Raw genomic sequence first — 23,003 nt, 5'->3', positions numbered from 1 at the left:
CCCTTGATTAAGTATTAGCAGTGTCCTTGTCTTTGTTGTTGTTGTTCTCAATGTACTTCTTGATTTCTTTTTCTTTTGTGTCCTTCCTCTCTCTCCCCCGCTCCCCCCCCCCTTATGGTTTATCCCCTGTTGTCACTCTATTTGATTTTGGTACCCTGGGTATTGTATATGCGTTTATCTGAACTAGGGAAGGGAAGGGGAACAACAAAAGGGTGAGACAAAGGACAAAGTGGGAATGTACACAACAATGATAATCATAAGACACCATGTTGGAAATGATCTGTACAATTTGTGGGGGATGGAGGGTTGTGGAAGGGAGGGTGGGAGAAAATGGGGGAGGGGGTAACAGGTTCAACAAGAAATGTAATCACTCCCTTACTTATGTAACTGTAACCCCTCTGACATCACCTTGACAATCAAATTAAAATTAAAAAAAAATTAGCAGTGTGAGGGATCAAACAGGTACCCAAAGATACAGTCTTGTTCTCTTTGCTAGTTATTTGCTCATATTTGCATAGTATATATACAGTATATTTTCCTGTTTTTTTCACAGGCTGATCCCAAAGAGCTAATCAAGATGGTCACAAGGCACGTGACTCGACATGGGCACGAAGCCTGGCCTGAGGACCTTGTGTCACTGACCAAGCAGTTACACTACTACAATGAGCGGCTCCTGGATTTCACTCAGGCTCAGCTCCTTCAGGGGCTCCGGAAGGGTGTGGATGTGCAGAGGTTTACCGCAGACGATCAGTATAAGCGGGAAACCATCCTTGGTCTGGCAGAGTAAGGCATATCTTAGGGGGATGGGTTTAAAATGTAGAAGAACAAATGAATTACCAGACTACATTAATTGGCATCCTTTGATGCTTCATTTATGTTTGTTATCAGCAGGTCTTCTTCTAGTCCTTTTAAGGATACATGTGTTTTCACAAGTATATCAGTCAATGCAGACAACATTTTGAGCCTGCAGATTTATATAGTAAAACTAGAATTATTTTTTTCAAAATATTTCCTGTAACTTTAACAGCACCATAGAGATTATAACCAGGTTAGAGGAAATTAGATATTGTCAGGGTGAAAGTATGATGCTTATGGTAGAACTTTTAAAAGTCAGATTGCCTTTATCCTTGGATAGAAATCTCTTGTTTCAAAGTGCACAGAGTTTAATTTATCTTAATTATGTTAAAAGTTGGATATATCATCAGAGGTCCAGTGTTGCAGATTCAGATACCTTTATCGATCCTGAGTTTCAAGAGGGGAAGAAAAGTGAATTGGTTCTAGTTGACTCTCCTCATCAGAAGTGAATAACAAATACCATTTTCCCTTTTGTGTCTTACAACTTTCGAAAGAAGAGCAGGCTTTTATAAGAGGTGGCAGTACAACTCAAGGCCTGAATGGAGGATTTGTTTTCTAGTTATGAAACTGCCTTTAGTTTTAATACTGGTTTCTGAGTTTTGTTTTATTAGTTCAGATTAAGTGAGAGGAACTCACTAGTCAGAAGATGAGGAAATCTATTCATTATGTGATTATTAAGTAGAGTTATTTTGTATTTAACATGACTTTTGAGTGCATACCATCAGTAAAGTACAGTATGAGGTGCTCTATAAACTTTATCTAATAATACCTTTTATCTCATCAATAACCCATAACATAAAAAGTTGGTACTGTGTGCCATGAAGTCTAAGCTTCTAGCTTTGAAACTGATTTAAATTGTGCCTACATCTAGTGGTGATTCATCTCCCCTGAAAATTACTTTAAGATAACTATGCAGAATGGTCTTGATTATGTTAATAGTCTGCCATTTTCACCCATCATTTAAGTCCTTCTCACGGTGGTCAAACAGCTTTGACACCCTCTGATGAATTTGTATCAGTCCAGCTTCTTTGCTAATGGAAGCCACTCTGCATTCACTTGAGGATAAGGCAGGACTGGGAGGATCAAAAGTGTAAGCACTAACGAGCCATTCTAGTGGAATAATTCTCATCGTCTCTTTGTCCTCCTGAAGTCCTCCTGAATTTTTGAGTCATTTTGTGTCCAAAAGTGACCCATAGGATATCTTGTAGTTCAACCTCCTTCCTTTTTGGAAGAGCAGTCTGAGAACCCGATAGATTTAAGGAGTTGCTCAAGATCATCAGCCAGGAATTGAGCCTGAATTTCTTCACTATAAATGCAATGTGCTTTTCCTTTGGGTATTTTGTAATTCTCAGTTCCATGTTCATAGTTTCTTAGAACAGAATTATTCAGAGTAAAAGTTTATAAGGTAAGGTATGTCTTATATCATTAGTTACATTTTGCTAGAGTTTTGGTTCCTCACTTTTTTTTTCTTTTAAGTATTCACCAAGCATATGCTATTTGAAGTATGTCCCTGAGGACAAATATATGCTTTTGATAAATATATAATAGAATTTTCCCTACATTCTTGCTTAGAAAAATATACACCAGTCTTTGGAAGACTTGTTTAAAGTGCCTCAGAGTTTCCAAGGGTTCGCAGCTTTGTCAGTTCTTATTTGGAAATGGCTTTGAGTGTCTTGCATAGAATTGTAAAACCTGTTTTCTCCTATTTTGCCATTCTTCACTTGTATGTGACGTGCCCATTATTCATTTTTTTCACTTATTATATATATTATATATATTTAATGGCAGTCAGTGCCATCTATAAATGTATTATATCTCTTCCTTATTGTCTACATGTCTTAGATTCTACTTTCTCAGGGGTCAGGCAGGAAGGGTAGCTTTGAAGAGGGTTAACACACTTTGCTTCCTTCCCACCTTTATCAATGATAAACATTAATTATTTATTCAGCATGTACCTCTACCATATAGTGTGCATGCCCCTATAATAGGAAGTATGAATTAGTAATGACACCTACTCTTAAAGAATTATTTAATTATATATAGTCAGTATTTAGTAAATGCCAAAAAAAAAAATCAACTGGTGATGACCCATTTCATAGCTTTTGTCTTTTTTTATATAGCCCATAAGAAAACAATGGCCTTCATAGTTTTAAATGATGTGGAACAACAATTTTTTTAAAAAGGATTGTGTTACAAAAATTATATGGCAGCAAAATCAGAGGTGTTTACTATGTGGCCCTTTATAGGAGATATTTACTAACCCCTAGCTAATAAAACACACGTATGCCATAGTTTACATGGTGTAGGGTAAATATGGTATGGGTAGTGTTGGTGATAATAGAGATTTTATTTCTGTTTCTGTGGTTTTGCCCATTGCCTTGTAAGCAAGACTTCCATCATCTGTTTCTCTGCTTCTGGAAATTCAAGTCCTGCAGAAAACCTTAATGTTTACTGTACTCTTGACTATTTTCTTGGAATTCTTATACCCCAGAATCACAAACCTATTTTCTAGGTTAAACTTTCTTCAGATCTCAGTTGCCTGAAATATAAGATGCAATGTCTTTATGCCTGAGGACCCTGTGTTTTCTTAGCTGTGACCTACTTTTTTCATTTGCCAAAAGTCCATCTGTCTTTTCCTCCTTTTGACCACCCCTGCTTAGTTGAAGTTTATCCTTCAGCCTTCAAATCAAGTTGATTACTCTCATCCCTGTTTTCCTAGTACTTTCTGTTTTTTATTTTTATTTTTGGCACTATTAGAACTATATTACTACCATATCTCACATCCTCCACTAGGCCGTGAGTTCCTTAAAAAAATAACTGGTTTGTTTTTATATCCTAAACAGCTAGCAAAATACCTACTTTCTCAAGTGTCTACTTAGGGGAGAGGTGTAGTAGTTTCTGACTATAGTCTGAGTATGCACAGCAGAGTTATTATTTTAACCTCAGCACTATTGACATTTGCCTAGTTAATTCTTAGTTGTGGGAGATCCATTTTATGCTTTTTTGAATATTCTAGCACCATCCCTAACTTCGGCCAACTAAAGGCCAATGACACCCTTCCCCTATTTGTGACTGTCAAAATGTTTCCAATAATGATCAAATGTCCCCGGGTGACAAGAATTACTCTTGGTGTGGGAACCACTGGTAGACAAGTCATGGTTAATTGTAGTGTATCCAGCAATCCTTTTCCCATATTTCTGAGAACTGAAGTAGCCAAGTCTGTCCTGGACTGTATAGCCATCCTCATGAGCATCCGTTTACTGATTAGGGTCATGTATTTCTTTTCTTACCTTCCATGTACCTGATGGACATTCCTGAAGAACTCTTGAGGAGAATGTCTACAGCATTGCTCTTTCCCTGGCCCAGCGCTACCATGTCTCCCAGTGGGAGGTCTTTATGACCCATTTGGAGTTCCTGTTTGCAGACAGTGGGTAAGTACACAACTCATTGCACGTTTATGCCTTAGTCTTTTTTTTTTTCCCCCTAGGGCTGAGGACTGAACCCAGGGCCTTGAGCGTGCCAGGCAGGCGCCCTTCCGCTGGGCTAAACCCCCAGCCCCTGACTTAGTCTTTCTTTTCAGAATCTGTTCAGAAGAATCTTGCAAAGTGTATAGTTTTAATTTTCCTTTTGAGCTGTATCTTGCCACATTTTTTCCTTTTCTATAACAATGGCCTGTTCGTTTTTAGTTTTTCAGACATAATAACCTTGAATTAGGTACTGTACTTTTCTTCATGTATTTCTTTAACACCTTTCTTGAGTATCTGTTCATAGTATTAGCAGTAGTATTGTAGTGGTAGGCAACTGAAGACAAATTGGCTGCTTTAGAACTGATAGTTTACTGTGAGAGGCATGATAATTGAATAATGCATAAGTCAACATAAAACTTTGGCATGTAGAAGAGAGTTTGATTAAGGGATCTAGCATAGTCCAGGACCAGCTCTCCTGAAGAAATAATGCCTGAATTTGCTATGGCTTAGAATGGTTTGGGTAGCCCCCAAATGTTAAGAGTGCTGAAATTTAACCCCATTGGGAGGCACTAAGAAGGTAGAAACTAATCCTGCTATAGTGTTTAGAAGTGAGGTCTTTAGGTGATTAGGTTTGATAAGGTCATCTGGGTGGTGATTAAATATGGTACATTTGTAAGAATACGAGAAAGATGGCTTTGCCTGTGTACTCTCCCTGTCCTTTGCCACGCGATGCCTTATGTAAAGTTGGGACTCTGCCAGCAAAAAGGCCATCACTAAATATGGGCCATTGAGCCTGCAGATCTGTGAACAAAATAAACTTTTTTTAAATCGTTATTATTATGAAGGAACCTGCCTCAGACATTTCATTCATATAAAATAGACTGTTACAGGCATAAACCTAAATATTGAGTCAGAATTAACTGCATTACAACAAGAGGACAACTATTTTCCAGCTGGACACCACAGTAAGTAGGAAGACAGTTTGATTTAGAACATGGCTAGGGTGTGACAGAGGGACTGTGTGGTAAGGCCAGTGAGTGGGGGAATGTGGCCTGGTTAAGACTGGGGAGAGGCCCTGGAGCCAGTTCACACAGCAAGGTCAAGCCTCTGGCAAGAGCTGGCAGCACCTTTTGAAGAAGAATAGAGGGCTTACATGCCCTCTGGGTGATGAAAAGGAAAAAAGATTTTCATTTTGATAAGATCACCATGCTTAGGAAAGATTTGGGGGAAGCCAGTATAGATAGACTAGTTAAGAGAGTTATTGCTGTAATAGACTGTTAAGTGGCTATAGTTTGGAGTAGTGTTTTGGAAGTATAGAGCCATAGGTTTCAGAAACACTAAAATGGTGAAATAGATAGAACTTGAGGTACTAGTTGATAAGAAAAAACTAGAAGGTGGCTCAGTGGTAGAGTGCTTGCCTTGCATGCATGAGGCCCTGGGTTCTATTCCTCAGCACCACATAAGCACAAAAAGCTGGAAGTGGTGCTGTGGCTCAAGTGGTAGAGCGCTAGCCTTGAGCTGAAGAGCTGAGGGACAGCGCCCAGGCCCAGAGTTCAGGACCCACAATCAGCAAAAAAAAAAAAAAAGAAAAGAAAAAACTAGATATAAGGACAAGTGAAAAGGACAAGAATTGCCTCCATATTTTCATTTGGTCAGCCTTTTGGATGACTATAGTACCATTCAGAAAAAGAAAACTATAGTGAGGTCAAGGAAGGTGGAGAGAAGGAAGGAAGCAAAATATACTCAGATACCCAAGAGGAAAGGACAAATAAATGGTTAGTTCTTATTGATCTGGGACTCAGAAGATAAGGTGATAGAGAAGTGTACTGTGAGTGGGAAGGAATGTAGAACAAAGAAGAATAATTTGAGACAAGCCAGATGTGGTAGGCCTGGACTTCTACTGCTGGGGAAGCTGAGGTGTGGGACCACAAACTCCAGTCTACCCTGGGCTATGGAGAAAAACTTTGTCATCCCCCTCCCTCCAAATCAATAAATAAAAGAGAGAAAGAAACTTAAGACAGTCCCTGTACTTATAGAGAAAAGGTTGCTATCAGAAAGAACAACCTGGGGCGGGTGGAAGAGGGGAAAGAGGACTTGGGGAGATGGGAGGGAAGGGATGGTAGGGGCAAAACAAAGGAGGAGGTAACAAGCCTAGATAGGAAATGGACTCATTACCTTACTCATGTAACTGTAACCTCTCTGTACAGTATTTTTACAATAAAAAAAATTAAAGAAAGAACAGGAGAGCAGCAGGAGATGGGGAAAGAAATCAGAGGAATATTATTGCAGGGAAGATGTCTACAGTTAGTGAGCACTGCAAGAAGAGCAGGGAGAAATAGGTGAGTTCAAATCCTGTTGAAGAGCCAAGAGATGCTGATGATTTAGCATCTTTATTTTCAGTAGACCACTGAAATGTTAACTTTTACATTTTAGTTGTTTATCAGGTTTCTACATGGTGATAGTGGTAGCAACTGTAAATAGTGCCTGGACTTTGCCATTTTCAAAGCACAATAATATGTTCAAGTACATGCCACCTATGCTGTGCATGTTGATGTTTAAAAAACTGTCCTAGCAGTTATTAAATCTCTTTTTTATTTCATCGAATGGTACATAAAAGGATGCCATAGCTATACACACAAGATGCTTCATTGGCCTCTGAATATATTATGAATTATTAGGCAATCTAGTAGTGTGCAAGTCTGTTCCTGGCATATCATTATACTGATAGCGGTGTGATTATGCAGATGCACAGCAATTACAGCACAGGAAATCATTACTCTTGGCATCATTACCTGTGAGCAGCAAAGCACTTAATACTGGTTCAGCAAGTGGCGTTTGAGACTTTCTGTTCTTTACTTAAATGGCAGCAGTTTGCCTTATTACTTAATCAAACTGGGTAACCTGGTTATTAGAAATCAGCCTTATTGATGCAATAAAAACCGCCCAACACTCATTGGATGAGTCAGTGCCACTGGGAAGTTAACAGAATCAAGAAAAATAATATTCTTTACTGTAAGGTTTCATTTTACTGGTTCTTTAAAAAGTAATTTTCTCCTACTGGAGGAAGATGACATCTAGACTTTGCCACCTCTAAACAGGACGTTTGGAAGCACATAGAGGTAAGAGCATGAAGTTTGGAGTTAGATCAGGTTTCAAGATCCAAAGCTACAGCCCAGAGCCATAAACCCTGTATCTTTGAGCATAGTTCTTCATCTTCTTGGGTCACTGTTTTCTCAGTTATAAGGACCATTTCTTTACCTGCAGGGTTTTGAAGATTCTAGAAAATTTGTGGGAAGTCTATCATTTGATGGATTCTTATAGTTGTTACTGATTTTCTTCTTAATTCTGCTGATTCTGTTTTAGATTTCTATGTCTAAAACTTAAGACACAGAGTCATTGTGACATGTCAGAGGATTCTTCTAGCTGAGATATTAGCATTATATTGGTTGATTAAATGGTGTTGATACTAATTATTGTTATTATTAGGTTGTCATTGTAGCTCAAGCAAAGTTGCTGACAAGACAGATAACTCCTTCTTGTGGACCTTATTATACCCTGATAGGAAACTCTGTTTCTCCTTTCCTTGCCCTCAATAAACAGTAGTCAAAATGTAAGTTGCAAGTTGTGAATGCCATAAAAGACGTGCAGGACAGGTAAGAGAAAACCTCTCTTGGATATAAAGGGGGAAAAATAATACTCCCTACTGAAAAAGAGTGGCGGACAGGGGAGCCAATCTAATCTGAGGAAACTGGGGGAGTTCATTTGTATTTTTGTTGCATACTAGAGCATGGTAAGCTAATGGGGATGGAACATACCTTTCAAGTGCCACATTTGGTAGGACTTCCCTGTCTTTCCCCTCTTGTTTGAACAGCAGGTCTGAAGGCTGAACATCTTGCCCTGTCTCTACTTTTCAGTCATTCAGGTGATTAGCAGTGAGAAGTTTTTGGGTGGCAGAGATCACACTCCTCTGGGTGCTGTAAATGTTCTGTTCAGAGGTGGCAAAGTATAGATGTCATCTTCTTAGTATTGTCTCTTTTGATAGGTAGTGGGGGGGATGGTCCCTCTTCAAAAAGACTTTCTAAAGAGCAGTTTTCTAGTCACTGTCACTATCATGGAAGATCCTTTTTATCTCTGATGCAAGAGTGGGCAAGAAGAGGGTACATTGTAGGGAGTGAATAAACTATAAGGCATCTGCCTTTTCCCCATGGTGATTTTTGCTCACATAATGACACTTGTGCAAATGTTGCCACATTGAAGGAATCCTAAATTCTGGCTTCTCTTCCAGTTCCTCCTTCCTTGAAAACCTCTGGTATAGTGTAATCAGTGTTAGGGTGGTTAGTAAAGAAGAAGGAATGATTTAATTTCATATTGATCTGCTAAGACATAATGCTATACCATAACGCCATAACATTGAAAATTAAGACAAAAATAAAAGGCCAGGAAAAAACGGTAGAAATGGTGCATGTAGATTTTTAGGTCCCAGATCTTATAGAATTGATCAAATTGAGCCATAGATTTGCTCTGTACGTGTGTGTGTGTGTGTGTGTGTGTGTGTGTGTGTGTGTGTGTGTGTGTGTGTGTGTGAGAGAGAGAGAGAGAGAGAGAGGAGAGAGAGTGTGTGTGCGCGCGGGTACTTAGGTTTTAATTCAAGGCCTGGGAGAAATCCCTTCGATTTTTTGCTCAAGGCTGGTGCTCTCCCCCTGGAGCCATAGCTCCTTTTCTGGCTTTCTGGTGGTTAGTTAGAGATAGGAGTCTCATGTACTTTTCTTGCTTGGGCTGGCTTCTACCTGTGGTTCTTAGTTCTCAGCCTACTTAGTAGCTAAGATTACAGGCATAAGCCACTGGCACCTGGCTATGATTTTCTTTTTATCTAAAGGAGAAAGAAAAAATTATCAGCATTAAGACATAAGAACAGACCTGAGGACCAACGAAATAGAACTTAAGACCCAGAAACAGACCCAAAGACCTATAGCCACGTAATCTTTGATAAGGGAGCCAAAAAAAAAAAAAAAGAATGGAAGAAACACAGCCTCTTCAGTAAATGCTGGCAAAATTTGTTAAACACCTGTGGAAAACTAAAGTTAGATCCTTATATATCACCCTGCACCAGAATCAACTCCAAATGGATCAAAGACCTCATAGTCAAAGCAGACACTCTGGAAACATTACAAGAAAAAAATAGGAGAAACTCTAGGGCTCCTTGGCACAGACCAAAATTTTCTTAATAAAAACCCAGAAACACAACAAATCAAAGAACAGTTGGACAAATGGGATTTCATGAAGCTGCAGAGCTTCTGCATGGCAAAGGACATAGCTAGCAAGATCAATAAAAAGCCCACAGATTGAGAGGAAGATCTTCACTAGCCATACAACGGACAAGGGTCTCATATCTAAAATATACTTAGAACTCAAAAAATTAAATCCCCCAAAAACAAATTCTCAAAGAAACAACTGTCTTTAAGGCTAAAGACTTAAAGAGAGACTTCTCTGAAGAGGAAAGAAGGATGCCCAATAAACACATGAAGAAATGCTCAGCTTCTCTGGCCATAAAAAAATGCAACTCAGGGCTGAGAAGGTGGCTCAGTGGTAGAGCGCTTGCCTTGCATGCATGAGGCCCTGGGTTTGATTCCTCAGCACCACATAAGCAAAAAGAAGAAAGCCAGAAGTGGCGTTGTGGCTCAAGTGGTAGAGCACTAGCCTTGAGCTGAAAAGCTGAGGGACAGCGCCCGGGCCCAGAGTTCAGGCCCCACGACCAGACCCCCCCCAAAAAAAATGCAAATCAAAACAACATTGAGATTCCACCATACCCCAGTTAGAATGGCTATAATTAAGAACTCTAATAACAACAGATGCTGGAGGGGAGGTGGCCAAAAGGGAACCCTACTGCATTGTTGGTGTAAGTTCAACCACTCTGGAAAGCAGTGTGGAGGTTCCTCAAAAAACTCCACATAGAGTTCCCCTATGACCTAGCAATCCCACTTTTGGGCATTTACCCAAATGACCAAAAACAAGGTAATATTAAAGCTACCAGCACAACTGTGTTTATTGCAGCATTATTCACCACAGCTAAGATAGGATTTCATTGTACATAAGAAGAAATATACCAAACTTTAGAAAAATGAAACACTGATCACTACCACTACCAAAGTGGAAGGAATTCTTTTCTTATATCTACAGTTTGTTTCTGTGTTGTGATTCTTTTTCTTTCCTTTTTTTTTTTTTTTTTGTCGGTCGTGGGGCCTGAACTCTGGGCCTGGGCACTGTCCCTCAGCTCTTCAGTTCAAGGCTAGCGCTCTACCACTTGAGCCACAGCCCACTTCCGGCTTTTTCTGCTTATGTGGTGCTGAGGAATCAAACCCAGGGCCTCATGCATGTGACACAAGCACTCTACCACTAAGCCACCTTCCCAGCCCTATGCTGTGATTCTTAAAGCCATTTTGTCCCAAATACTCAACAGCTACTGACCCTGGCATAAAACTTAAGATGATGCATTTTAGGCTGAGCACATTAGTGGAAAGTGGTCAGGCCTTAAATCATGAAAGCCTCATCCAGACTCTCCCTCCTGACCTTCCTTGTGAGTGTATTGTTGACAGAGTCAACAATAAGTCAGTTTTTTTTCTCGTAGAATTTCTGTTCACAAGTCATTTTACATGACTTCTTTGAGACTTAAAGCACCTGACATGTAGTAAGTGATCAAAAATAAAATAAACAGAGTTGCCTATTTTTTTTTATTTTGGAAACATTCTAGAATTAATAAACCCATCTTATAACTGACCACTATTGCTCATCTTATTTTTCAAGAATACTTTTTCAAGTTGTTAAGGATATTTATTGCTCTCTAATGATTGCGAGAGCATAGTGCTTCGGGCACATGCTAAGTGCTCCATAAATGATGCCTATTAGCATTCTTATGCCATGGTACTTCTCAAAATTGTTTTTGTTTTCATCTCTTATATGAGGCTATATAAACTAGTCCAAATTGACATATTATGTGAAAGTAAAAAGGTTAAAGGCACAGGGATGTCTTTCAGAAGGAGATAAAAACTATCCATATGGTTTTTATGTTAACTACTTTGTTTAGATCATAAGATGTTCTATAAAGGAACTCACCAAATACCTGTGGTACAAGAGAGAGACTCTGACATGCTCAGTATTGATGTTGAAAAGTTAGTTGAATTCATATTGTCCACTTTTTCCTTGAGGAATTACGAGTTCAGCTGTTGGGCAGGATTGATGATCACCCCTTCCACACCAGGTTTATCATGAGGCATTCTTGTGGTGACTTCTCAGAGTGATTCCTATAGGGAATCTCTATAATTCAGAGAGTAGATGTGTCATTTCAGTCACCTGTGATGAAGACATCCTGGTGGTCATTATTTGGGATTGATAGATTAGCCTTTGAGGAAAATGCCACCAATGCTACATATGAACTTTGTCTAATAGGAAAGTTCTGGGTGCAAACATTGACTTTGTTGTTTGATTAAGGAGTAATGAAGTTGACTTTGAAGGACTCACCTTAGAGTCCGTACCTATCTATGTCTTATTAGTTATGTTTTTGTCCAAACTTTGGGTTCCTTCAAAGAATCACAATAATGTGACTTTTTACAGAGTTATTAATAGAATTAAATAAGATAATAGAGACAAAAGTGCTGGCAGTTTTTCTGTAAACTCTATTTCAGTTCATCCCTCTCCCCTTTGCTCTCCCTTTAACCTTTCTCATAGCCTTCTCCTCTGCCCCCTCCCACTCTTCCTCTTCTTATATTCTCCTTCCTCTTCTGTTTTAAGTATTCCTAGTGCAATTCTATTAGCACTCAGTCTCAGATTGAGTGAAGAAAAATGTATTTGAATAAATTTGTTTTGTTATACAAGTACAATTCCTTTCAATACATGCTTTTGAACTACATTTTGAGTGATTGGCAACTTGAAGCCATCTCAGAACATGCTAATCATGGGATTAATCCTAATAATTTATTCCTTGTGCATTGAGTACAACTAATACTAGCTTCTATCTCTAGTAATCTCTGAAAGCAAAATATGGCATATATGTGTGTGTATAATATATATGCATATATATGTATATATATATATATATATATATATATATATATATATATATATATATATACAAGCTGCTGTATAGCTAAAACTTGGTGTAGGAAAACCTGTTAAAACTATTTTTAAAGGTAGTCATTAATTGATTAGAGAAAAATCCACAGTGATTTTATGGGATTTCTTCCTACTCTCTTGAATGTAGGTTCTTTGGAGTCATTTTCTGAGCAAAGAGTTTATTTCTTATTCCAAAGAGAAGATAACAGCTTCTTTCAATGGAAACCATTAAAATGAGTTATTGATTACTGGCATCTATAAAAAGATCTTAACACATTGTAATTTACTGAAGAGGGAGATTTGAGTATTTATCATGTGTCAGTAAAGGTATTCTAGTATCTGCCTTGACAAGATAATTAGGTAAAATTGCACATGAGGCAACCTGAATTGTAGGCACAGAATAAGTGGGTGGGCAAGGGAAAAATGTAGTGTTGACTTAGAGAGACTGTACTCAAAATCCAGTCAAACATAGATGAACTAAAGAAACTTACCATTGCTGCCCATTTTGTATATGAGTCTGCCTTCAAGCTCTGCTTATCAGGGTGTTAGAGATGGAGTATGGCAGGAGAACTCAGATTATTGCTACGAGGAGAGAACTAACACCTTATACTAATACATTAGAGAAAGACCTCTGGTCTTATGTGATCAGTTAGTACGCTCATGTGTGGTGTGGTCTGGACAGAGCTGAGCTTGGGTTTAAGTCACTTAACCTCTCTCAATGCAAGTTTGTCATCGATAGCTTAAATATATTTGTGTAGTGACCAACATAATAAATGCAGATTTGTTTTCTTTCATCTGTTCTGTACCTTGTAAGTCTGTCAATAAGCATCATCTTAATGAGTTTACATGGTTTTATTATTTACTCCTTAATTGTTTCAGACTTCATTGTAAAGGAACATGAGAAATACACAGCTACTTTTGAGCCTGTTTCCTATGCCACTCTGCATCCAGTATCTTCCAGAGATGACTGCACTTTCAGTAGCAGTAGTTATCAAGAATGTTTTCTGACCTGCCATCCATGTGTACTTGCTGTTCCTTGTACAGCGTGTGCTTTCTGCTTCATGCCTGTCAAACTCAAGTACTTCTTTCTGTCAGCTGTCGATTGCTATTGATTTCTACCTCCTTTGAGCTCATAGGTTTTTAGGGGTCCTGCTCCTAATAGGAAAATAATTTTGTGTCCTTTGTCAGCTTATTAACAGTACTTTGCATTGAAGATTAACACTAATTTTAACTCAACTAGATTTTCAAACCTGGATGAGAATGCCGTGATGTAAATCTTCATGTCCTTCCTTGAGCTTGGTGCCTGATGTCATGCGTAGCTATTTGTCTGTTTGGTGTTCATGGACATGCATTGAGTATAGGCAGCCATCACAGTTTGACAAAGAAGATGTAAAATGACCCATGCCATCAAGCAGCACAGTATAGCAAGAAAGACAGGTGATAAGTAGTTATAACATGTTACTAGTACCACAGTGGAAGACTTTTCAGCATGTGCCAGTAGTTTAATAGGCTGTCAGAAAAAGTTTTATAGACTGAACACATGATGTTTATTTTTATAAATGTTTGAACTGTGTCCTAATGGGAGTAAAATGTTCCTCTTGAAGTAAAAAGACAATACAAAATTATTTGAACACTAGCTGGGTGCCAGTGTCTCATGCCTGTTATCCTAGATACTCAGGAGGCTGAGATCTGAGTATCATGGTTTGAAGCCATCCCTGGAAGCAAAGTCCAGAAATCTTGTCTCTCCAATTAACTACCAAAAAGCTGAATATAGTGCTGTGGCTCAAGTGGTAGACTGCTAACCTTGAGCAAAAGAAGCATCTAGGCCTGAGTTCAACCCTAAGACAGCAGAAAATTAAAAACAAAAATCATTTGAATACAGTGCTGGTAGTTTATGTCTATAATCCTAGCTCCCCAGAAGGCTAAGATTGGTTTCATGTCAGTCCAGGTAGGAAATTTTGATCCATCTTCAAAATAACCAGCAAAAAGCAAAGCTGGTGATATGGCACAAATGTTAGAGCACCAGCCAAATGAGTATAAATTCATGAATTCAAATTCCCATTCAGCCAGCAATAAAGAAACTTAATACAGAAATAATAGTAGCAGAATAAACTTGATATCTTGACTTTATAGATTATCTTTTTTATCCCAAGTATTATTGTTCTGTCATAAAATCTTTGGAAAACAATTCATGTTAACTTTGTCTATAAATAACAAACATATGCCTTTTAGCACTTTGTGAAATGGTGATTTCAATAAACAGGGCATCATTTCTGAGGCATTGTGTTACACATGTGTGAGCCCAAACTTCAGTGCTACCAGGGACCTCAGTAGTTCCCAGGTACTCCCCCTGCTGTGTGGGAACCCCGGTGTTACTCTTAGCATGAAAGGCTGCTGATGCCTAAGGCCCTTGCAGTTGGAGAATGCAAGCTGGTGCTATCAAAGGCATGGAGATTGCCCCCAAGACCAAGATTCAAGACCCAGATTCCCACCTCCACTCAAAACAACAAACTAGTCAATCAAACCAATAGGGCCTTGAAGTATTTTCCCCGAATAATTCAGCATTGAACAGTTTTTAAAAATCACATTTAACATTCAGTATGAAAAGATATCTAAGCATAAAAATTAGGTGTTGTTGTTAGTCACGGGGCTTAAACTCTGGGCCTGGGCTCTGTGCTCAGCTCTTCAGCTCAAGGTGAGTGCTCTACCACCTGAGCCACAGTGCCACTTCTAGTTTTCTGGTGGTTCATTGGAGATAAGACTCTCATGGTCTTTCTTGCCCGGGCTGGCTTTGAACTGCGATCCTCAGGTCTCAACCTCCTGAGTAGCTAGGATTACAGGCGTGAGCCACCGGCTTGCAGCAGGACATATCTTTTATTCAATGGGATTCCTATATATCAACCTAAGTAAAAGTTTTACTTAAACATACTGTAAAATTGAAGTGTGTTGGATATCAATTAATGACTCTTGAATGTAAAACTTTTGTCTCAGTGTTTTTTGTTTTTTGTTTTTCTCCCTTTAATCCCATACACCATTTTCTAAATTATTGAAACAATAAGATTGTTTATAACAGTTTTGTACAGAGTCTCAGATTTTGATTTTTTTATAACATGAATAAGTGATTTAGGGTAGAAGTTGCAGATAGGAATGTACTGTCTAGCTGGGGAGCATTGGAAATCTCTTCCAGCTGCAGGAGTATCTACCTTAATAGGTAAACCCACCTTTGGTAATGTGTGAAAACCATGTAGTACATCAACACGTTTGTGTCTGCGTTGATAGGCCTCTGGACCTGAGGGGCTGCTGTTCTTTACACAGGAAGAACACCACTAACAATTAGACTTTCTTCCTAGATAACCAAAAAATCATGTTATTTAACATAAGAACCAAGTTCTAACCTAGTTTCCTTATCTCTTAATTTCAGTTTGTCCACAGGAGAAATTGAAGAGCGAGCCCAGACCCTTCATCTCTTTGAGACTTTGAAGACTGATCCTGAAGCCTTCTACAAGCACATGGTCAAGTATATTTACCCCACCATTGGTGGCTTCGATCATGAAAGGTTACTGTATTATTTTACACTTCTGGAAAATTGTGACTGTGCAGACATTGGGAATCCTGCCATTAAACCAGAAACCCACATCCGGCTGCTGAAGAAATTTAAAGTAGTTGCATCAGGTAGCACGCTTGTGATCCTGTGTGAACTCATTCTTCCGAAGTAAAGCTAGAAATTAATTTTCTATCTACAGTTGTATTCATGTGTATTGTGACTGGTGTAGATTTAAAATCATAGATTTTTTGAAATTAATTGACTTTATCTTTTTTATTTTAAAAATATAGTTTTATTGTTTTTATTAAGATATTCATTTCATAAGTTAGGTAATGCATACATTTTGGGGGGAAAATGTCATTCCTTCCTTCACTTTCACTGTTAATTATTATCTTTTCAAATAAACGAATTGGTTAAGGCAATTCAGTATCAGATAAAGTGAGAAACCTTTTAAAAGTCACACACTGACTTCTGGTTGATCTAGTACTAAAATCAGTTTGGGCCCACTACTCCTGGGGTTTTCCCCACTCCAGTTGGTTATTGTATAAATATTATACCTGTCAACCTCTCCTATCTATCTATCTATCTATCTATCTATCTATCTATCTATCTATCTATCTATCTATCTGTCTGTCTATAATATGGCTCATACACTTAACATTAGACTATTTGACAGAATTTCACTTCATTGAAACCTATTTAAGATATGCAACACTTTTTTTTTTTAATTATTTTTTTGGGTCAGTCTTGAGGCTTGAACTCAGGCCTGGTCACTACTCCTTGAGCTTTTTAGCTCAAGTCTAGAACTCTACTATGTTGAGCCACAGCACCACTCCCAGTTTTCTGGTAGTTAATTGGAGATAAGAGTCTCACAGACTTTCCTGCCTGGAGTTGCTTTGAACCGCAATCCTTTTTTTTTTTTTTCCAGGGCTGAGAACCAAACTCAGGGCCTTGAGCACGCCAGGCGGGCACCCTTCCGCTGGGCTAAATCCCCAGCCCCGACCTGCAATCCTTAGATCTCAGCCTTCTGAGTAGCTAGGATTACAGGCATGAGGCACCAGTGGCTAGCTAATGAGCCTTTGCGGCTTTAATGAATTGTGTAAATCTTTCAGATGATATTCTTATGCTCATAACAAAAAGATTAAACATATCCTAAACATTGCTATCCTAAAAATTACTATAATGCTTTATCATACTGTGGCATTTTCAAGTCCATAGTCACTTGATAGTCATAACAATTGTGAGAGTGTATTTCATTAATCAGTTGTTTACTGAGAGGTCAGAAATAAAATTCAAGTAGCTAGTGGAAATAGCAGGAAGTAATAAAGGAATATATAGAAGTCAGTTTGATGAATGCAGTGGTAGAGGAAAGTGTAGGGCATTGTTGGGGATTGAAGAGGCAGGTGTATAGATATGGAAACTGAGGCACAAAGAAGTAGAGTGACCTGTGTAGGATTGCACAGCTCACTAAAGTTCAGGCTTACCATAGAATTCAGAACCTCTGATCTGGTATAAATTGCTTGATCTTTTCATTCAGCCTCACAGAGGGCTATGTCCATATTATCTTCTTTCTTATTTCTTCAATAGGTCTTAATTATAAAAAGTTGACAGATGAAAACATGAGTCCTCTTGAAGCACTGGAACCTGTGCTTACAAGTCAGAATATCTTATCTATTTCCAAGCTTGCTCCCAAAATCCCCGAAAAGGATGGACGCATGCTTTCACCAAGCTCTCTGTACACTGTTTGGTTACAAAAGCTATTCTGGACTGGAGACCCTCACCTCATCAAGCAGGTCCCAGAGTCTGCCCCCGAATGGCTTCGTGCCTATGATGTCTGCATGAAGTACTTTGATCGCCTCCACCCGGGTGATCTCATCGCTGTGGTGGATGCAGTTACATTTTCTCCAAAAGCTGTGACCAAGGTAACAGAAGAATTAGACCCAAGTAGACTGAGTGCTGTAGAAGAATGAAAATCGTTCTTGTGTTGTTGAAATTTGCTTTTTAAAATTATTCTTTCTTGAAGTAGAAGGAAATTACATGCTTGACTTTTTTTTTCAGGGGAGGGGGCTGGTAGTGCTTTGGCTCTATCTTAATGCCTACTTGCAATCTTTCAGTAATGTGTATGTATTCATAATAGATGACATGGTCCTACTCCTCCCCTTACTCTTTCCACCCAGATACCACTGCTAAACAAATTTGTCCATTTTTCACAATCTGTGCCCAGGAATATGTCTGCCATTAAATCTTAGCGTCTGCTTTCTCATCTGCAGAACTTGATTGCTTTTGGAACTCATTTTTTGTCTCCTCTTGCCATCTTCTGTTTTTCCCTATGCTAACAAGTCTATTCAGTATCTTCTTGCAATGTTTTTGTTATGGCAATATTCATGGCAATAGGATAGTTACAAAGACTTGCAAACCATTTGTTTAGAAGTTGGTACAGGAAGAGGTTCAAACCTCTTCCTGTAGAATGCTAGACTTTATCGGACTTGTTGGATTCATAGTAGTGGATAAGGAAAGGCTTATTCACTTTCTTATTGTAACCCAAGGAATTGAATAACAACTTGGTTTAAAACTTTTAACTCCTGCTCTAAAAAGGAGAAAACTATCACACTTGTGTTTAAGGAACTAAGTAAGAATGGTTTTGAAGGGCGATAGCATGATGTATTTAAAAGAGCATAACTCTGTAGTCCTATATGGCTGCTTTTAAACTCTTTAAGTGTGCCACTCATCATTGTGTGGTATAGCTATTTCTATTAGACTTTTGCTTCTTCCAGAGGAGACTGGGGTTGAGTAATCTGTTTGTGAGAGAAATTGTTACCTGATTTTATAGGCAAAACTAAGTTGGTAATGAGAAGGTATAACTTGAACTGGAGGAGATATCCCGTAGCCTTTACTCCTAACCACATGTTTATACTATTGCTAGGCTCTGTTGCTAGAGCCACAGGTTTTGGAGCCAGTGCAGAAGCTGGGGGAGTTCATTGGGATCAAAAAGCCTAAAGTATTTCAGACAAAGAGGATCAGTCTTGTTCTAGGCTGTGTTCTCAGTAAGGCTGAGTCTAAAGGAAAGCAGTCAGAAAGGTGGTAATGTATGGGATGGGACTAAGCCACTGGGGGAGTTTGAAATCCAAGGAATTGGCTCCAGATCTAGAACCTTGCACTGGCTGAAGAACAAGGAGATTTTTCAAGGCAATCTCTTAGCCCACACTCAGGGTGAAGGACGATTTGAATATTGCGTGTGAGGTTGGAATTGTTAACAGCGGTGTATGGCTAATTGTAATCATATGTATAGAAGAATGTTACAGACAGTTTTAGACCTTCCAACAGCAATTATTTATTAATGATAATACTTAAGATTGGCATATAGAGCTTAGGTAAATTTTAGCTACGATTTATGGTATTTTAAGTATGATGATTTTAAGTTATAAGTCATGCTCATCACCTAAATCTTAAATTTTCATCAGCCAGCCCTCTGAAAAGCAGTTATTTGAGCTCATGTGTATTTTTGTGAGGAGAAGGTGAAGAGGACAGTAGCATAGCCAGGTGGTCTAAGGCACTAGATTTAGGCTCCATCTACTTTGCCAGTGTGGGTTTGGATCTCACCACTGCCAACCTGGATATTTACTTTTGTCGGGTGCCAGTGTGTCATGCAGGTGATTCTAACTACTCAGGAGACCTGAGGATTGTGGTTCAAAGCCAGCCCAGGCAAGAATGTCTGTGAGATTCTTTTCTCCAGTAGACTACCAGAAAGCCATAAGTGAGGCTGTGGCTCAAGTGGTAGTATGCTAACTTAGAGCAAAAAAAAAAAAAAAAAGCTCAGAGATAGTGCCCGGGCCCTGAATTCAAGCCAAAGGACAGGGCTAGCATTTAACCCCCCCCCCCCAAAAATGGTGAAGTACTAAACTTTTTTTTAGTTATTTGTAAGCAGTTGTGCAAAGGACTTTCAATTCAACATGTCAATTTATAGGTACAATGCATCTTGATTAGATATGAAGGTTTTTTTATTGTAGACTGTGCTGAAGAGCTGGTTTTCTGCTGAGTCATATCAACTAGAGAGGTGAAACAGCTACATTTGAAATTACTTTTATATCTTCAGTTTAGCTATAATAATTTCTCCCTTTTTATTAATTGACAAACTTTGTTTTTATGATCAGAGTGGAAAAGCATAAAGGTGAGAAGAAAGAGACAGACAGAAAGAGTAAGAGAATAAAAGGGAAAATGAAACACAACCCACACGTGTCAGAGGACACATTTGGAAGAGAAAATGCAGCTGCATTTGCCCAAATTTGCAAAACACCAGATGTTTCCACAGCTTGTACATGGTGTTAAAAAATGTAAAATAAATGTGTGCTATTCATATACTCTGTGCCGGTTTCCAATGTGTGCCCACATTTAATTCAGAACCAAATTTTTAGAAAGAATGGGTAGGGTTATTCAAGAGTGTTTAACAAAAACTGTAAACCATTGTTCAGATATTAGAATTTCAAAGAGAAATGTCCCCAAGTGTGACTTTTGTGCTGAACCCCTGGCGGGTTCTTTGCACTCAGTTACCTGATGCTTATACAGTTTAGCTGCTAGCAACATTTTCTTCGAAAGCATAGTGAGCTAGTTAGTTAATATGTTTAGAAATCTGGAAAAATAATTAAAGACATGAAAGCTGGTCAAAACAGGTTTTGCTTGACTTCGAAGCGGTATCTGGTGAAGGGAATGTGTTCAATCTCAGCCATGGTGTTTCTACCTCCCACTTGCCTTTGATTGCTGATGCAGCTCTATCCGTACGTAAATGCATGGAAATTATTCTTATCATGGAATGCTGCTAAGGAGTTTACTAGAATCCTCCTTTAAAATCCCTTGTGTGATCATGGAATTTAAAAGGCCTTCTAGTATCTTCCCTAGTGCTTCTCAATCTGGAAGTAGTTAGGCAACTCCTATTCCTTTCTTCTTCTGTCTGGTAGTCTACCTCTGTTCCAGCTCTCACCATTTGTCATTCATTGCTATATATGAGACTGGAGGATCAGAGCCAATCTAGGCAGATAAAGTCCAGTGATTCCCTCCCCATCCCTCCCCTTCCAGAGCCTGTATGTTGTGGAGTTTGGAAGTGAGGCTCCATCATAGTTCCTCCCTGCTTTCATTCACATCCACTCTCACACTTTGGAAAGATGAAAATATATACCAACAATAAAAGCAACAAGTATTATTGGAATTACTGGTTAGCGAGTGTAGCCAGTGGACTCTCCTTTTTTTTTTTTTTAAATTTAAGTTTGTTGTCAAGGTGATGGGTTCCGGTTACATATGTAAGGTAGTGAGTACATTTCTTGTAGAACATTGTTGCCTCTCCATCGTTTTTCTCCCACTTTCCCTTCCCACCTCCATACCCTCACCCCACAAATTGTACAGATCATTTCCAACATACTGTCTTGTGAGATCACTGTTGCATTGGTTCCCCCTTTGTCCATTTTCCCCATCCCTTCCCTAATTCAGATAGACGTATATACAACACACAGGGTACCAAAATCAAATACAGTGACAAAATCTCCACTATTTTCATTCTTAAGGGAAACTGTGTGACTTAGAACTGTTCCAGAAAGCAATTCTATCAGGAAGCCAGGAGTGAGTCCTGCAGTGGACAAGGCGGGTTGCTGACAGGAAGTAGTCACATGGAACAGTTCCTTTAGGTTACCTCTCATCCTCTGTGGAAGAATATGAAAGAAAGGGGGAAAGATACCCTTATCTGAGCGTTTTCTGGTTATTGATTAGAGTTGAAAATGTAGGCTAGGGAATGTTTTGTGTTCCCTTAACTGATTAGGCTTCATTATGAAATGTTTGCTCAGCTTGCGAGAAATGCCTTGTGGATCTGTCAAGACCCAGTCCTGGTTCTTCCGAATCACATCCTCCAGACCTGCTAGTCTTCTGGAATCAGGAGTGGGCAGTTTGGCCTCAGCTTCCAGAAAGTTCTAAAATAGATCAGACAGTACATTTTCAGGCTCCCCACAGTCTAAGTAGTCAGTTCATTCTCTATTCTAGTTTCTATCTCAAATTTTGCATAACCACAATAAAACTTATCAGAAATTATGCAATGAGCTTAATAAGACAGAAAGAAAATATGCCAAATTTTACAGGTCAGCAATTTTTAAATGCCCAAATTTTAATTTATATTATTAAATTCCGAAGGAGAAATTAGCAATCTAAAAATCAAATCCTCTTGCTCTTTTAGTTAAAGTTCAGCTCAGTCAATCTAAAATTTATTAATTCAACTAAAGTAAATCATGTGGATTATCTTTCTTCTTACCTGTTCTTAGCCAGAATGGTCTGGTTCAGTTGTCTATGGTAGTGAGTTTCTTTCAATAGAACAAGCTTCTATCCTCTGAACAACAAAGCTTCTTCAGCAAAGATGGAATTAAATCAATCCTATTCTAAATCTATCATCATCCTTAAAGATTCTCAAAAAAGAGAAACCATCACACTATATCAGTATCAGCTCCACATCCATGTAATTTGGAAAACCTAAGCAAAATCACCAGTCCTGAGCAGTGACTAAATAAATTCAGACTTCTAGTCCAGTCCAAACACACATTAGTAGAGTCCACAAAAGTAGCTCATTGGTAGGAAGGGGACAAATAGGCAGAGAAATTCTTACTTGGTTTAGCTTTACTAGGATATCAGATTGCGCCAGTTGTTCAGAGATTAGTTGGAAAATCTCCCATAAAGAAGGTAACTATAGCTGGGTATCAGTGGCTTATGCCTGTAATTCTTGCTACTCAGGCTGGCTTTTGGAAGATAAAGTCTAAGGCTTTCTGGGGCAGAAAAATTATTATCTAACTGGAGGTATGGATCAAGCAGTAGAGCACCACTGTGAATAGAAAAGCTAAGCAAGAGCCCTGAATTCAAGTTGTAGTATCAGCGTGTGCATGCATGCACTCACGTGCACACACACACACACACACACACACACACACACACACACACACACACACAAATGTTTCATAAACTATTTCCAAAATTCACAGCAAAAAGCAAGACTAGAGGTGTGACTC

The 23,003-nt window shown here is 38.8% G+C and overlaps 1 protein-coding gene across 1 annotated transcript in view; it reads left to right on the top strand.

Moving 5' to 3' along the window:
* Nbas (NBAS subunit of NRZ tethering complex) overlaps positions 1 to 23,003 on the top strand; it is a 285,029-nt gene that overhangs the window by 200,973 nt on the left and 61,053 nt on the right. Inside the window, exons 41-44 of the mRNA XM_070025017.1 lie at positions 554 to 783; positions 4,176 to 4,286; positions 15,850 to 16,100; positions 17,560 to 17,894. Of these exons, the coding sequence (XP_069881118.1) occupies positions 554 to 783; positions 4,176 to 4,286; positions 15,850 to 16,100; positions 17,560 to 17,894 (927 nt within the window). The remainder of the gene's footprint in view (positions 1 to 553; positions 784 to 4,175; positions 4,287 to 15,849; positions 16,101 to 17,559; positions 17,895 to 23,003) is intronic.

Source organism: Dipodomys merriami, unplaced genomic scaffold, assembly GCF_024711535.1.
Source record: "Dipodomys merriami isolate MVZ:Mamm:240054 unplaced genomic scaffold, mDipMer1.0.p SCAF_17, whole genome shotgun sequence".
NCBI lineage: Eukaryota > Metazoa > Chordata > Mammalia > Rodentia > Heteromyidae > Dipodomys > Dipodomys merriami.
The sequence above is the reverse complement of the archived record's forward strand: the minus strand, read 5'-3'. Positions and strand labels throughout refer to the sequence as shown.